The sequence below is a fragment of the Coenobita brevimanus genome, chromosome 1 (assembly GCF_032717465.1).
Source record: "Coenobita brevimanus isolate Jiangsu-jjx chromosome 1, ASM3271746v2, whole genome shotgun sequence".
In the NCBI taxonomy this organism is placed as follows: Eukaryota; Metazoa; Arthropoda; class Malacostraca; order Decapoda; family Coenobitidae; genus Coenobita; species Coenobita brevimanus.
In genome coordinates this window covers 2947452-2964951 of record NC_136954.1, presented here as the reverse complement: position 1 = coordinate 2964951, position 17500 = coordinate 2947452, and the positions used below count along the sequence as shown (strand labels likewise).

At 41.0% G+C, this 17500-nt stretch overlaps 1 protein-coding gene across 1 annotated transcript in view; it reads left to right on the top strand.

The window, feature by feature from the left end:
• Positions 1 to 7311: 7311 nt before the first annotated feature.
• The window catches only part of CCDC53 (Coiled-coil domain containing 53), an 18713-nt gene continuing 8524 nt past the window's right edge, over positions 7312 to 17500 (top strand). Inside the window, exon 1 of the mRNA XM_080275303.1 lies at positions 7312 to 7391. Coding sequence (XP_080131429.1) covers positions 7350 to 7391 — 42 coding nt within the window. The 5' untranslated portion in view covers positions 7312 to 7349. The remainder of the gene's footprint in view (positions 7392 to 17500) is intronic.

Sequence of the window (17500 nt, the reverse complement as noted above, 5' to 3'; positions counted from 1 at the left end):
GTGTATTTTATTTATTGACAACACTGTAGGTTTTTATTTTCGTTATGTCTTTCCTCGTTCAATAGACGTTGAATTTTGGTTTTTAAACAGGGTATGGCAAAAGACTTTAATACCAGCTTTAAGTAAGGAATAACTAGGCTTCTTTCCCCTCCTCCTTTCCTTCACCAGCCTCCTCTTCCTCCTCCTACTTATCCTCTTCCTCTTCTTCTTCCTCCTCCTCCACCTCTTCATCAGCCTCCTCTTCCTCCTCCCTTTCCTCCTCGTCCTCCGTCTAATCAGGCGTTCTTCAATCTCATCCTCACTTCTATCGTCTACTTCCTTCTCCTTCTCCTCCTCCTCCTACTCCTCCACTTCTTCTTCCTCCTCCTCCACCTCTTCCTCCTCCCTTTTCTCCTCGTCCTCCGTCTACTCAGCCTTTTTTCAATCTCATCCTCACTTCCATCGCCTACTTCCTTCTCTTACTTCTCCTCTTCCTCTTCTTCTTCCCCTCCTCCTCCTCTTCCTCCTCCCTGTCCTCTTCGTTCTCCGTCTCACCAGCCTTTGTTCAATCTCATCCTCACCTCCATCGCCTTCGTTCGGTACTATGGCCAGCACTCACGGGGCTTCTGACACTTCTTTCACTCACAGGCTCAAAGAATTCATATGTTCGGCTTCTTGTTCAATACTTTCTAATTGATTTTCCTCTCTCTCTCTCTCTCTCTCTCTCTCTCTCTCTCTCTCTCTCTCTCTCTCTCTCTCTCTCGTTGTTCAATACTTTCTGAGTAACTGATTTTCCTTCCCTCTCTCTCTCTCTCTCTCTCTCTCTCTCTCTCTCTCTCTCTCTCTCTCGTTGTTCAATACTTTCTGAGGAATTGATTCTCTCTCTCTCTCTCTCTCTCTCTCTCTATCTATCTATCTTGTTCTTCAATATTTTCTGAGTAACATTCTCTCTCTCTCTCTCTCTCTCTCTCTTGTTCTTCAATATTTTCTGAGTAACTGATTCTCTCTCTCTCTCTCTCTCTCTCTCTCTCTCTCTCTCTCTTGTTGTTCAATACTTTCTGAGTAACTGATTCTCTCTCTCTCTCTCTCTCTCTCTCTCTCTCTCTCTCTCTCTCTCTCTCTCTCCCTCTCTCTTGTTCCATACTTTCTGAGTAATTGATTTTCCTTTCTCTCTCTCTCTCTCTCTCTCTAAAAATCAATCATCTGCTTCATGTGTCAAATATTTATCACACTTCTGTACCTCTCTCTCTCTCTCTCTCTCTCTCTCTCTCTCTCTCACTGTAGCATGCCTGTGTATTAAACTAACTGTACTCTCTCTCTCTCTCTCTCTCTCACTGTAGCATGCCTGTGTATTAAACTAACTGTACTCTCTCTCTCTCTCTCTCTCTCTCTCTCTCTCTCTCTCTCTCTCTCTCTCTCTCTCACTGTAGCATGCCTGTGTATTAAACTAACTGTAATCTCTCTCTCTCTCTCTCTCTCTCTCTCTCTCTCTCTCTCTCTCTCACTGTAGCATGCCTGTGTATTAAACAAACTGTAAACTCTCTCTCTCTCTCTCTCTCTCTCTCTCTCTCTCTCTCTCTCACTGTAGCATGCCTGTGTATTAAACTAACTGTACACTCTCTCTCTCTCTCTCTCTCTCTCTCTCTCTCTCTCTCTCTCTCTCTCTCACTGTAGCATGCCTGTTTATTAAACTAACTGTAATCTCTCTCTCTCTCTCTCTCTCTCTCTCTCTCTCTCACTGTAGCATGCCTGTGTATTAAACTAACTGTACACACTCTCTCTCTCTCTCTCTCTCTCTCTCTCTCTCTCTCTCTCTCTCTCTCTCTCTCTCTCTCACTGTAGCATGCCTGTGTATTAAACTAACTGTAATCTCTCTCTCTCTCTCTCTCTCTCTCTCTCTCTCTCTCTCTCGTTAAAAAAAAATCAACAATCTACTTTGTATTTGCCACATTTAGTACCTCTCTCTCTCTCTCTCTCTCTCTCTAAAAAGCAATCTATATCTCTTTATAATATTACAAAAACCACCTTTCTCTTCAGCCTACGAATGTTCCAAGAATTATCATATGTAGTTTCCCTGATTTTTATTGATTCTGGCTTCATTAGTTTTATCTCTCGCCAAAAGTCTTCTAAAAATTCATCTCTCAGTCTGTAAAAAAAACTATCACTAAAAAAAGCCTCTGACAGTCCATTTTGAGAACTATAAATGAAAAGAGGATAATTTTAAAGCAGTATATGGTATTGATCATCTTGGGCACTCAGTTATATGAAAAAAAATGAAGAATGTCTTTAATGGGTCATACAAACAAGAGCATACAAAGTAGTGAATAATAATAATAATAATAATAATAATAATAATAATAATAATTTTAAAGCAGCATACGGTACTGATCATCTTGGGCACTCACTTATATGAATAAAAATGAAGAATGCCTTAAAAAGGTCATACAAACATCAAAAGCATGGAAAGTTGTGAATAATAATAATAATAATAATAATAATAATACGAGTAGCGTATAGTAATACTGTAACGATCAAACGCAGCCACTTAAGGGAAAATAATAATACTGGCAACACCATAAAAATAATAATAATAATAATAATAATAATAATAATAATAACCTACAGTAATATTGTAAAGATCAAACGCAGCCACTCAAGGGAAAATAATAACACTGCAAACACCATGATAATAATAATAATAATAATAATACGAGATCAAACGCAGCCACTAGAAAAATAAATACTATATACACAACCACTCAAATATATAATAATAATAATAATAATAATAATAATAACAAGAGGTCTGAAATGGGTCAGCAAACAGGAAAATTCACCAAAATAGTTGAGTCTTTGCAGAAAAATATAGAACACGCAAAAGGAATGACATATAGCGCTGTCTCAAATAAATGTATCCTGTGGTCACTCATAATAAATAATATAATGGATGTGGTATAGTTCTGTGGTTTATTTCTACCTTTCCCGGTTAGAGAGAGAGAGAGAAACATGCTTGCAGTTGTTCCCTCCAAGGAATGAGAGAGAGAGAGAGAGAGAGAGAGAGAGAGAGAAACATGCTTGCAGTTGTTCCCTCCAAGGAATGAGAGAGAGAGAGAGAGAGAGAGAGAGAGAGAGAGAGAGAGAGAGAGAGAGAGAGAGAGAGAGAGAGAGAACGGAATCACAGCTGCCAAACGAGTGGTAATCGCCCGTCAAAAAGGAGAAGGGATGCAGACACACAGATTAGAACAGCACTGGCCATTTTCGTAGTAATGGTAGAGACAAAGATGCTACTGGCTGGTGAAGAAAGAGAAGTCGAAGGGAGAGTCACTTGAGAGGAGCTGATGAGACGAAAAGCATCTGACTTCCTTTAGATGAGACAGACAGAGACAGAGACAGACACCTACTCACATATAACAAACATATAACACGTACAACATAACACATAAACACACACAACACATAAATACTCCCAACAACATACCAACACCATAAGCAGTGAAACACACCATAAGCAGAGAAAAACACACCATAAGCAGAAACACACCATAGGCAGAGAAACACACATCATAAGCAGAGAAAAACACACAATAAGCAGAGAAAAACACCATAAGCAGAGAAACACACACCATAAGCAGAGAAAAACACACCATAAGCAGAGAAAAACACCATAAGCAGAAAAACACACCATAAGCAGAGAAACACACCATAAGCAGAGAAACACACCATAAGCAGAGAAAAACACACCATAAGCAGAGAAAAACACACCATAAGCAGAGAAAAACACCATAAGCAGAGAAAAACACCATAAGCAGAGAAAAACACACACCATAAGCAGAGAAACACACCATAAGCAGAGAAACACACCATAAGCAGAGAAAAACACACCATAAGCAGAGAAAAACACCATAACCAGAGAAACACACCATAACCAGAGAAAAACACCATAACCAGAGAAAAACACACCATAACCAGAGAAAAACACACCATAAGCAGAGTAAAACACCATAAGCAGAGAAAAACACAATAAGCAGAGAAAAAAACACCATAAGCAGAGAAAAAACACCATAAGCAGAGAAAAACACATCATAAACAGAGTAAAACACCATAAGCAGAAACACACCAGAAGTAGAGAAAAACACACCATAGGCAGAGGAACACAATAAGCAGAGAAAAATACCACAAGCAGAAAAACACACCATAAGCAGAGAAAAACACCATAAGCAGAGAAAAACACACCATAAGCAGAGAAAACACACCATAAGCAGAGAAACACCATAAGCAGAGAAAAACACACCATAAGCAGAGAAAAACACACCATATGCAGAGAAAAACACACCACAAGCAGAGAAAAACACACCATAGGCAGAGAAAAACACACCATAGGCAGAGAAAAACACCACAAGCAGAGAAAAACACACCATAAGCAGAGAAAAACACATCGTAAGCAGAGAAAAACACACCATAAGCAGAGATAAACACACCATAAGCAGAGAAAAAAACACCATAAGCAGAGAAAAACACCATAAGCACAGAAAAACACACCATAAGCTGAGAAACACACCATAAGCACAGAAAAACACACCATAAGCAGAGAAACACACACCATAAGCAGAGAAAAAAACACCATAAGCAGAGAAAAACACCATAAGCACAGAAAAACACACCATAAGCTGAGAAACACACCATAAGCACAGAAAAACACACCATAAGCAGAGAAACACACACCACAAGCAGAGAAAAACACACCATAAGCAGAGAAAAACACACCATAAGCAGAGAAAAACACCATAAGCAGAGAAAAACACACCATAAGCAGAGAAAAACACCATAAGCAGAGAAAAACACACCATAAGCAGAGAAAAACACACCATAAGCAGAGAAAAACACACCATAAGCAGAGAAACACACACCATAAGCAAAGAAAAACACACCAGAGAGAAACACACCTTAAGTATTTCTCGTACAAAACCTCTGTACAAAGTCAACATCTGTACGGGGGTAACGAATGCGTGGAGTCGGATTAGCACATCCAATCTCTTGGAAGTAGATTTTGCATGTAAGGTAATGTGACCTTTCCGTGAAGGGTCCGGAGAGAAATCTCAATACTGAGAGAAGATGAAGGATTGAGTTACTTATTTGTGAATATTAACAGATACTCCTGCGAAAGATTTTGGCGGGTCGGATATGTAGGAACTGGGATTTTGATGCATTAAAAACATGCTTCTTCTTTTATCCCAATCAGAAATATGAGCCACGCAAAAAAATAAATGAATAAATAAATAAGGTGTGCCACAGCCTCATCCCGTGAAGGTGTGATGGACTCTGTAAGAAAAGGGTGGAGTCATCAGCGCATGGGTGGATAGGGTTAGATGTACGGCTCAGAAGATCATTGATGAAGAGAAGGAAGAGCTGGTGATAGGGAAGAACTCTGAAGAATACTACAGATAACTTCAAAAGACGAATAGTGGTCGTCTACAGCAGCAACCATACTGTAGAATGACCAGAAAGGAAGCTAGAGGTGAAGGCAGAACAAAGGATAGTAACCGTAAGAGAGCACTTTGGAATTAAAGATTTATGCCAGACTTGGTTAAAGCCTCTGAGATGCTAAGTGCAATGGCAATGTTTTCAAGTCCCGAAAGGAGGATACCCGAGTCAAAAAAGGTGAGCAGATCCTCGGAAAGGTTACGATAGAAAATCTGTTTTATTTTTATTTTATTCACTTATTTACTTTGTGTTTATAATGGATTTGAAAACTTTAAAAATACAGGACAACAAAGCTACTGGATGATAGTGCGCTGGGAACGGTCACCCTTCTTCGGGACAGGTTGAAAGAGAGTAAACGTCCAGCAAGACTGAAAGGTACAAATCGACAAAGGCAAAAAAGTTTACCTGGGAAGGGTGTCAGCACAGAAGCACAGTTCTTGAGTAGACCGTGATACGAAACAAATACCTGAGTGTGGCGGCTGCGAAAGGCTTGTATGAAGGAGTATTACTGCCCACACTAACACACGCTGGCACCAAAAAGAAGTCAAATGTAGGTGCAGTGGAAATGAGGTTTAAGTGTGCGGAGTGCCAAGCGGGTATATGATAAAAATACAGTGTGTGTTAAAGTTTCTGCCTGTGGGGTAGAGTCAGGATTCCGGGGGCTTGAATGTTAAGTCAATGAGATTGTGGCCTATTTAATTGGGTAGACTTGGTTAGATTCTCCGTCTAACATTTTTTTTTTTTCCTGTACCCTTCAGCATCCAATCCTTACGTGGGGAAATAATTCTGGATATCGACGACGACGACGACGCTGAGAACGATGATGACCATGATGAGATGATGATGGTACTGTAATGATAATAATGATGATGATGATATACAAAGGGGCCTCGCGAACATATTTGTCTCAGGACGTCCACAGATCTCAATCCGGTTATCATTAGCATTCTTATGTTCTTATACTTACTCTCAGCTTCATATAATAAACTTGCCTTAGCTGGGATAGAATGCCAGAAAGAGCTGTCCCCTTTATGAGAGGGTTAATTGTGCCACTATTATTGGTCTCAACTTGTTAGGGTATCGTTTTCGAACTGGAGGCATGGGGGCAAGGTGTCTCAGTGGTAGAGCGCCTGACTCCAGACCAATAGGTCGAGTTCGCGCCCCGCCCGGGTAGCTGCCCTGCTGGGAGAGGTAGCGCGCTCCCGTCACCTAGCGGGGCAATATAATCTATCAAGGTCTAGCTCGGGGAACTCATTTCCCCATCTTAAAAAAAAAAAAAAAAAAAAAAAAAAAAAAAAAGGAGGCATTCGATGAAGCCTTCACTAACCCTTATGAGTTCTGGCCAACTCTGGTATTCTATACCAGCTGATGCCGGACGATTATATTAATCTGGGAGTGAGTCACACATGTGTGAAAGATCGAATTCATGTTGCCACAATATTAGGGTAACTCTCTTGGTACAGACAGCTCTAGTATTCTCTCCTAGCTACCATCTAAATATTTTATTTAATATGAAATTTCTTCACAGGAGCCAAGCAGAGTTAAAGAACAACTAATATAACGCTACAGTTATGTAAGAGATACTAATGAAAGCCAATGGGAAAGCTTAAATAGACCGCCATCAATTATCAAAATGCTCACACAATGATGACTTGTGAATCTTTCTTCCTATAAACCTAAAATAAAATCATTCGACCCTTCCACAATATCTTACTAAAACTGAAATAATTACGATACAGTACTATTACACGAAGAGTATTTATTATATATTGTATTCCAGCTTATTAGGATTTTTGTTGCTCGTTTAAGGACTTTTTCAGCTCGTTTGACCTACACAGTCCACCATGTCAACAAACAAACAGCTGACGCCCCCTTCAATATCCTACAACATGGAAACTTCTGTGGTGACACCCAACGTAGACATATCCAAGGTATGTAAATGAATAAATGATACAACACAGCCTCTTATATTTACGAGATAAGGGAAATATGGGTCTAGAATTGCAAAGAAACTCAAATTGGAAGTCACATCGTAGGGCCGTTTTCAGAATTACAAAGGGAATGAGACTTCGTGGCACTTCATCCTTACCGATTTTCCGTCCATATATTACCTTAACATTGCCTTGTATGCTACTTATCTAATGTGAAAGCGATTATAAAACACAGCACCCATTTAAAAGGCAGTATTCGTTTCTGATAACGTTACCAGTACAGCTTATGTTTTAATTTTCTTCAACAAATGCCATTTTTTTTATGAATCCACAAAAAAATCATGCAATAACGGCAAAAAGCCAAAATCAAATGACTTTTCATTATAAACAGCAATATAGAACCTTACCTAACATCCAAACAAACCTAACCAGACTCACCATACACTAACCTAACCTAATCAGCTTAACCTAACCCAGCCTGGGCACTCTTTATCCGTAGGTGTATACTGTATTTATGTTAAGGAGACATGGGACCATCTTTCATATAATTACAAAAACATTCACTTTGCCTGTGAACTGATGCAGAGGCATTAGAAAGGTGAAAGGAAATGCATTTTTGAGTATGGAGACAATTGACCCATAAACAGGTAAAATATGCCTTAAATAATGGACAAATGGGACGGACAGCAAAGCTGCATCTCATGATCCATCGTGATGTAATGGATGACATATCATTACCAATGCATCTGTACTTCTGATTTTAGCTGTTAACTTGCAAGTATCGATCCTGATGGCTAAGTATCAATTACTTAGAATAATAAGGACAAAGGTAATGGTGGGGGCAGACATATGGTACTCATCTCTGTAACTTAGGCCTTTGAGCCTGTGGTGGGTGTTTCACCCAATATCCTGGGATAGGCAGCCACAGCATCATCCAGGTTACCACAGTTACCTCCCCTAGGTGTTACCCTAGGTATTCATTTTACCTACCAAGCCATAAAAGGTGGATGGACACCTTAGTCGAGTGACACCAGCTGCCTGCACCAAGATTTGAACCCTGGTGCTAACACACAACAGCTTGCCAGTCAGCAATGTTGACCACTCAGCCACCACAGCGATTAAGACAGTTTCCTCCAGGTTAGTTGAAAATAAATGAAAATTTTCTAATACTCCAAGAAGTATTAACTACAGTATATTATTTACAGAGGATAGCATATTGCATTACACCCTAAAGTCGTACGGTAAGATCATCTACTAATGTGTTCGGGCCCTGGTACACAGAGTCCTATCATCACTGATTGTACACAAGCTACAAAAAAACTGGTGTGAGGTATCCATGCCTGTCTGATGACATATATGGAGCCTAGCCAGTGGAATGTACAATATTTGATGGTGTCTGGCCTGACTGGTCCCCACAGATGCAGTGGGGGAGGGTCATGTCCCCTGCTATTTCTCCACGTCCCTCTGCTACATTGGGCCCTGTCCTCAATGTCTTCTCCCACCCAAATCACCCCCATACCCCCTCTAAACCATATTGGCTCTGCGTGGCGGGCATATTCCCTCCCTTTTCCCCCCTTCCTGATGCCCCCCCACACACCCTCCACCTCCCTATTCCCCCTTATGTCGTCCTATGCTCACTCATAGTGAGGGGTGGCTTTTTTTTTTTTGATCGACAGTGTGGTAACCACTAGAGTGAAATATACATTTTCTGGCGTGTAAAATCAAACTTTTCAAATCTATGAGACCAAAATTTACTCTGGTGCAATTTTTTTTTCTCTACACACTAGAAGTAACAAATTTTATTTTTGATGTTCTCTGATGGTCGATAGTGCGGTACCCATTAGATATAAGAGAGTGAGAGATACATTTTCTGATGTGTAAAGTCAAGCTCTTGAAATCTATAAGACCAAAATTTACCTCGGTGGAAGTTGAAAAATCATACCATACCCTAAATGCCGTTCTGGAGCCAGATGGGGGGGGAGAATCGCAGTCTTTAGGGGTTAAGCAGCCCTATTTAGTACAGTTCCAGCATTTTCAAATGGCCAGAGATATGTGCTTACATATAAGGCCTTATGTGGAGGATTAGGTAAGCGCCTTTTTTTTTTAAACACCATTAATTGTGATCAAAGATTGAACAAATCCAAACCGATAATATCTTTCTCTTAGCTAGGAGCGTTTTTTAAAAGCAAAAATGAACATTTTTATAATAACTAAAAAAAAACTTGCAGTGATTTATTTAATACTGTAATTATCACTTCATAATTAGGGTACAAATGTTAAAAATTTCTATGTGTGGCTGACATGTATGACCAACGTAGACATGGAATCTTGTCTATAAGAGGCTCAGCACAGAGAAGTGGGGTAAGCATCATCATGGTCAGATATGGGTTAAACACACAGAAATTTTTAATATTCGTACCCTAATCTACGCAGAATTCATAATTAGGGTACAGATGCTGAAAATTTATATGGGTGGCTTACATGCAAACCAAAGCAAGATTTACATTGTTGGGGTGAGTAACATAACCCATTATGATACAGAGTAATAACAGATCACTATGGTAGTGACAAAGTCCATCTTTCTATCTATAGCCCGATGCCCTAATCCCACAAAGGGTGGCCGCAGACAAAACGCCTCCAAGTCGCTTTGTCACCCACCATTTGACTACCTTCCTCCCAACTCACCCCCCCCCCCTTTCCTCATATACAAAGTAACAGTGGTAATGATCATGACAATAATGGTAATTCTAATGATACAAAAAACACAAAACTATACTATCTATCGCCAGATGCCTCAATCCCATAAGGAGTGGCAACAAACAAATCGCCTCCATGTCACCCTGTCCAATGCCACTCCACTGCCCTGCTCCCAGCTCACACCCCCCTCTCTCATATACCTCTCCACTCCATCCCTCCATCACATTAATGAACACAGTCACAGTAGCCAAAAACAAGAAAAATAATAATTCTGCCAACTTTGGTGTGCCTATGCCTCTGTCCTTCATGTTCTTGTTTCCATGTTGACTTGTGCCTCGGGTGGAGCATTTCTATCTATCTATCTATCTACTGCCAGACGCCACAATCCCGTAAGGGGTGGCCATTTGACTTTGAGTTATTTGTTTTACGGGGAGGGGCACTAACCCTCCACCAACCCACTTGTTGGCATGTAGGTAGCACGTATGGTTTGGTTATATGGTTACCACCCAGCGTTGTAAATGGTTTCTTGGCTTACAGGAAACCATTTGGCTTGTCACTCAATGTAAAGCCATCTGTAAAGGAAAGAAAAGCAATAAGAAGTGACAGGAGAGATGGGAGAAATAGGGAGAGAGGAGGGCAGGCACAGAAAAAGAATGATAAAGGCTAAGGAAGAAGTAGGCAGCACTACATCAAGTGAGTGGATGATGGTGAGAAATAGGAAGAGAGGAGGGCAGGCACAGAAAAAGAATGATGCAGGCTAAGGAAGAAGTAGGCAGCACTACATCAAGTGAGTGGATGATGGTGAGAAATAGGAAGAGAGGAGGACAGGCACAGAAAAAGAATGATAAAGGCTAAGGAAGCAGTAGGCAGCACTACATCAAATATGTCGATGATGGTCGCCATTTTGCAGAACTTTCAACCTTATATCCAGTAATGTTTTGAGATAAGCAGCATCAGACAGTAGAGAAAAGGTTAACACTAAACTGGGCCAGCCTTAGGTAACTTTTCTACCTCATACCCAGGCAAAGGATGAGTTTCCAATGAAAAACTTGTGCATGTCTGGCATGTTCACCGAATTGTTGTGCCATGTATGTGAGCCATGAAAAATTGCTAAAAAAAATTACGCGCCACTGTGTCATCAGCCTGGAATCGGTTGGCTGACAAATGACGCGTCGGTGCATATCCTGTCACTGGTATCACCCATCGCTTTTGAAATCACAGTTTTATGCCTAAACTTGCCATTCTTGTCAAGTTTGATACAATTTTTTGATATCTGAAAGTACACTTGACACTTATCATTTTCCTGACCTCTACACATTATTTTCATTTTCATTAAACATTACTCACATTGCAGTAGGTCTGAATTGTGGCTTTGGCATCTTGCCAAATTTACTGTTTTGCAGTTTGTGAGGCTATTGAGTTTTCTGTGTAAGCAGCTACTACTCTGTGTTGTAAGAATGGCTTTGTTGTGCATATTATCCACCACTTTATTAGAGGTCATTACTCATGGGGTGAAGCTAACTTAGGTTAGGATAAATTAGGCTGTTTCGTTAGGTTAGAATTACGTTAGGTTAAATTAGCACATACTGAAGGTACCTGTACTTGATTCTGATGAGGAGGTGTTTGAAAAATTCATTACATAACGATTTATTGTATATCAAGTCATTTATAACACAGGTTTGATTGGGATACATTTTTGTCCAAGGATCACCCATCCAGCACAATCTAAAAACAACTTTCTGGTTCATCTAAAATGTTAAGCAACTTTATTTCACTTCACTTGCTTCATGAACTCCAATGCCACACTTTTGCTCCATCACTTACACTAACACGCCCAGTAGTCTATCTGTCTATTTATCTATTGCCAGACGCCATAATCCCGTAAGGGGTGGCCATTTGACTTTGAGTTATTTGTTACGGATAGGGGCACTAACCCTTCACCAACCCACTTGTTGACACGTAGGGAGCACATATGGTTTGGTTATATGGTTACCACCCAGCGTTGTAAATGGTTTCTTGGCTTACAGGAAACCAGTTGGCTTGTCACTCAATGTAAAGCCACCTGTAAAGGAAAGAAAAGTAATAAGAAGTGACAGAAAAGATGGAAGAAATAGGAAGAGAGGAGGGCAGGCACAGAAAAAGAATGATAAAGGCTAAGGAAGAAGTAGGCAGCACTACATCAAATGAGTGGATGATGGTGAGAAATAGGAAGAGAGGAGGGCAGGCACAGAAAAAGAATGATAAAGGATAAAGAAGAAGGCAGCAGCACTACATCAAGTGAGTGGATAATGGCCGCCACCACCTACCACCAAAGGGATTACTACCAGTACCAAATGAACAGTTTCGCTTTTACAAATAATTTCAGAGTTCATCGCACCCAGAGGTAACGATAATTTTTTTGGTGGGTGTACAATTCCACTTTGTATTTTGCATGCCATGTGGAGAGGATGAAGGGTGAAAGACTGATGAAGAGAGTGTATGTGAGTGAGGTGGAGGGGGGAAGAGGGAGGGGGAGGCCGAGGATGAGATGGAGGGATGGGGTGGAGAGGTATATGAGAGAGGGGGGTGTGAGTTGGAAGAGGGGCAGCGAAATGGCGGGGGACAGGGCGACATGGAGGCGATTTGTTTGTGGCCACCCCGAACGGGATTGAGGCGTCTGGCAATAGATAGATAGAGATAGATTTTGCATGCGTTAGGGAACAAACACACTTGAGGACAGCAGAAATCCGTTAATAATAAAAACCCATCTAAAAAGGACCCACAGCCATAATTTAACTGCGTGATTGCCAAAGCTATAGTATGGAAGAAAGGCTGCTGGTTCACTGAGAGCTGTGATAAAGAACAGGGAAGTGAGCATGAAAAAAGAAAAAAAAAATCACCGTGAAAAAAAATAAATTAATAAATAAAAATAGCATGACAGTACTGTAATCACCACACTAACATATGGAAGTGAAGCTTGGGTCGTACTGGAAGAATACAAGTCAAAAGAGTGAGCAGTGGAAATGAGCTATCTTAGAGGAGGATGCCGAGTTAACATGGAGAGACAAACAAACAAATGAGGAAGTGTAGGAACAGTGTGGTATTAGTGTGTATGTGCTATAAGATATTAGAAGAAATATGAGGTACTTTGAGATGGTTTAGCTGTGCGGAGAGGAGAAAGATTGAAAGGCTGACTAGTAAAGTGTATGTGGGTGAGGTGAAGGGGGAAGGGGAGACCAAGGATGAGATGGAGGGATGGGGTGGAGTGGTACAGTAAATGAGAAATGGGTATGTGAATTGGAGATACGGCAGCCAGATGACAGTAGACAGGTTGACATGGAGGCAATTTATTTGTGGTCACCTCTTCTGGGATTAAGGCATCCGGCTTTTACCTTGCCCCCAAACATCACCAGCACCAGACATTAGAATCTGTTGGTACTTATTGAAGGTTTATTTGCTGATTTAACAAATATGATAAATTGTGAGGATTTACTGAAGAAATATGTGCAGCATGTGATGTGGTGTGTGGGATGAAGAGAAGACGGAGGGGTGTACAAGGAACAGCGTGGTGGAATGAAGAGGTGAGACAGGCTGTGGCACAAAAGAAGAAAGCATACAATGAATGGATGAGAAATAGGGGTGTGGAAGAAGTTGAGAGGCAGAAGAGAGAGTTATATGTAGAAAGAAAGAGAGAGGTGAAAAGATTAGTAAGAGAGAGTAAGAAGAGAGCGGATGAGGAATTTGGAAGGAATCTGAGTGTAAAGTGGAGGGACTGTAAGAAAATGTTCTGGAAAGAGGTGAAAAGAGTAAGACAGGCTGGAAGTGAAGTTAGCAGGGGAGTGAATGATAAAAATGGTAGATTACTAGTGGAGAAGGGAGAAAAAGTGAGCAGATGGAGAGAACACTTTAAGGAATTGTTGAACATACAGGATGGAAGTAATGCGAGTATAAGTGGCTGGGGAATGGCTGGGAGAAGGATGGAGGTGAGAAGACAGGAAGAAATCAGTAAGATAGAAGTTGTGGAAGCAATGAAGAAAGTTAAATTGGGGAAAGCCCCAGGAATTGATGGAGTGTGTGGTGAAATGCTGAAGCATGGGGGAGAGATGGTAGTAGAATGGATGTGGAAAATGTGCAGATTGGCCTGGGAGGAAGGTAGAGTCCCGGAGGATTGGAAGTCAGGTATAATTATTCCCTTGTACAAAGGAAAAGGGGAAAAAGAAGTGTGTGGTAATCATAGGGGCATTTGTCTTCTTAGTATAATAGGAAAAGTGTATGGTAGGATACTTATTGACAGAGTTAGAGAAAGAACAGAGAAATTAGTTGGAGAAGAACGGGGAGGCTTTAGGAAGGGAAGAGGTTGTGTAGATCAGATATTCATTCTCAGATCTTTAGTGGAAAAGTTTCTAGAGAAGGGAAAGAAGTTGTATGCGGCTTTCATGGATTTGGAGAAAGCATATGACAGGGTGGATAGACAAGGATTGTTGAAAGTATTAAGAATATATGGAGTAGATGGGAAGTTGTTGAATGCTGTGAAGAGTATGTATGATGGTGCTAAGGCTGCAGTGCTTGTGGATAGTGAACTAAGTGAATTTTGAAGGTTGGGTTGAAACAGGGATGTGTCATGTCTCCATGGTTGTTCAATCTGTACATGGATGGGGTAATAAAAGAGGTACAAGGTAGGGTAGTGGATGTTGAAGTGGCCCTGGTGAGAGAGGGTAGTGTTTGGAAACTCCCTGTACTGTTGTTTGCAGATGATACTGTGTTGTTGAGTGAAGACGAAGGGGAGCTGCAAGGCTTGGTGGATGAGTTTGGGAGAGTGTGTAAGAAACGGAATCTAAAGGTGAATGTAGGGAAGAGTAAAGTGATGGTCTTTGAGAGAGGTGAAGTCAGTGAATGTACAGTGAGGCTGGATGGAGAGGAATTGGAAAATGTGAGTACGTTTAAGTACTTGGGTAGTGTGATGAGTAAGGATGGAGGTTTGGAGGGTGAAGTGCTTGAAAGGGTACAGCAGGGAAGAAAGGTTGCTGGTTCCTTGAAAGCAGTGATAAGAAGCAGGGAAGTGAGCATGGAAGTGAAAAAGTTACTACATGACAGAATTGTGATACCAACTCTAACGTATGGAAGTGAAGCTTGGATGTTGCTTGAAGGACACAAGTCAAGAGTGAGAGCAGTGGAAATGCGTTATTTAAGAGGAGCCTGTGGAGTCACATGGAGAGACAGGCTGACAAATGAGGATATAAAGGAGTGTTGTGGTGTGGATGTGGATGTGATAGGAAGCATTAGGAGGAATACACTGAGGTGGTTTGGCCATGTGGAGAGGATGGAGGGTGAAAGACTGACGAAGAGGGTGTATGTGAGTGAGGTGGAGGGGGGAAGAGGGAGGGAGAGGCCGAGGATGAGATGGAGGGATGGGGTGGAGAGGTACATGAGAGAGGGGGGTGTGAGTTGGGAGTGCGACAGTGAAATGGCAGGGGACAGGGCGACGTGGAGGCGATTTGTTTGTGGTCACTCCGAACGGGATTGAGGCATCTGGCAATAGATAGATAGGTAGATAAATTGTTGCAAAATACACATGAAACTAGTGTATTTTTTTATGGTTTAGTCATCCACAAACAACTCAAACTGGCAAAGTCAAAACCATGGAAAACAAGGGTTGACCAGCCATACTACTTGAGTCAAGGGATTAACATCCTTCAGATCTAACCTTATGCCACGGCCACAGTAAATGCTTGTTGCCGCATGTGGGTGCAGACAGGAGTTTTCATCAAAATAATCCATGCACAGTGGTAGGTGGTGGCGCTCACATGGCTTTGTCCTTTGGACCTGACCTCGGTATGTGTTGAGCCTGACTTTCGTAGATTGACGTTTTTGTAATTTCCTGATAAAAAAAAAATTACTTTTCATTAGTGCTGAGAGATAGCTGAGCACGTCAGGTTGAAAACAACAGAAAACTTGCCTTTCTGCAAAAAAACAAAAGAGATTAAATATTTATAATTGTGATATGCTGGTAGACCTTTAACAGTCTTATTTTTCATGATAGGCATCTCAGCCCAGAGGGGTGACCATGCCAAATCATAGTTTTAAGTCATTCACACTTACAGTGGTGGTAGGTATTGGAGACCATCTTCCACTCGCTTGATGTAGTGTTGCCCACCTCTTCCGTCACCTCTACCGTTCTTTTTCTATGTCTTCCCTCCTCTCTTCCAATTTCCTCCATTCATCCTGTTACTTTTTATTACTTTTCTTTCCACTTCAGGTGATTCCACACTGAGTGAGAAACCTAGTGGTTTTCTGCAACCCAGAAAACAGTTTACCCCAGGTGGTAACCACATAACCAATTAATTGGGTGATGTAGTGCCTGCTGTGATGTCTCTGTTAACTGGGTGGAGCCAAATGCAGTGAACAAACCTCCACATTATTCCCCGCGCCTATTGGCGAGGCATTGTCTGCCTCAGGGGAGCATTGGTTCACAGCACAGGACAGCCTTGCAAGGGCAGTTGCTGGCCTGCAGTTGATGGGTCTGTTCAGCCAGACAGACCGGAGTTACTCAGCAACAACAGCTACAGATGAGGAAAATTTGGGGTATGAAAATAGGCTGTGACTAGCCCATATGAAATTTGTATTTAATGTGAAACTTAACCATTGCTCTGACTAGCAGTCACGAGAGACCATGGCAGTACCTGTGTGTATTACTGCTATATCCCAAATGATTTTATAGATGTAATATGCATAAGTTACAGTAAGTTGTTATTACTGTATAATGTTAACTTTTTGACATTTTTTGTAGGTATAATACGATAGTGAATAATTAATTATAGTTATTGTTGCTGATGTTAATGTGCTATCCCAGTCTGCCTATTCAAGCAGACCCATCAACTGCAGGCAAACAACTTCCACTGCAAAGCCATCCCGTGCAGTGAATCGATGTTCCCCATGTGGCTGTAGTGCCTTGCCATAGTGAGGTGTCAGGATTAGTGTCATAATACCAATTATCATACTTACTCTACTGTAAGCAAAGTGTGTCCATATATTCATTTACAACAGTAATGCATATAGGTAGTGACATGTTATCACTACCTTCAGACATAGGAATGGTTAAGCTATATTAAATACAAGATTCATATAGTTAAGCTTTCCTCAACTGTGAGTTATTTGAAACTACGATTTGGCACGGTTACCAGTCTGGCCCTAGATGTCTCATATATTAGGCCACATAATGCAAATGTTTAATTAACTGTATTTTAAATTGTGTCAGATGAATTGAGGGAAAAATATTCAGCTTGGGTATGGCAGTTGTGAACTCTTTGAATCCATTTTTTTTTTTTGCTATGGTCAGACAATTTTATTCAGCTAAAGAGAGATGTTTCAAACTTGAGAGGCTTGATGTATCTTTCATTTACCCTTCTACTACATGGAGGCTCCCCTGCGTTGAA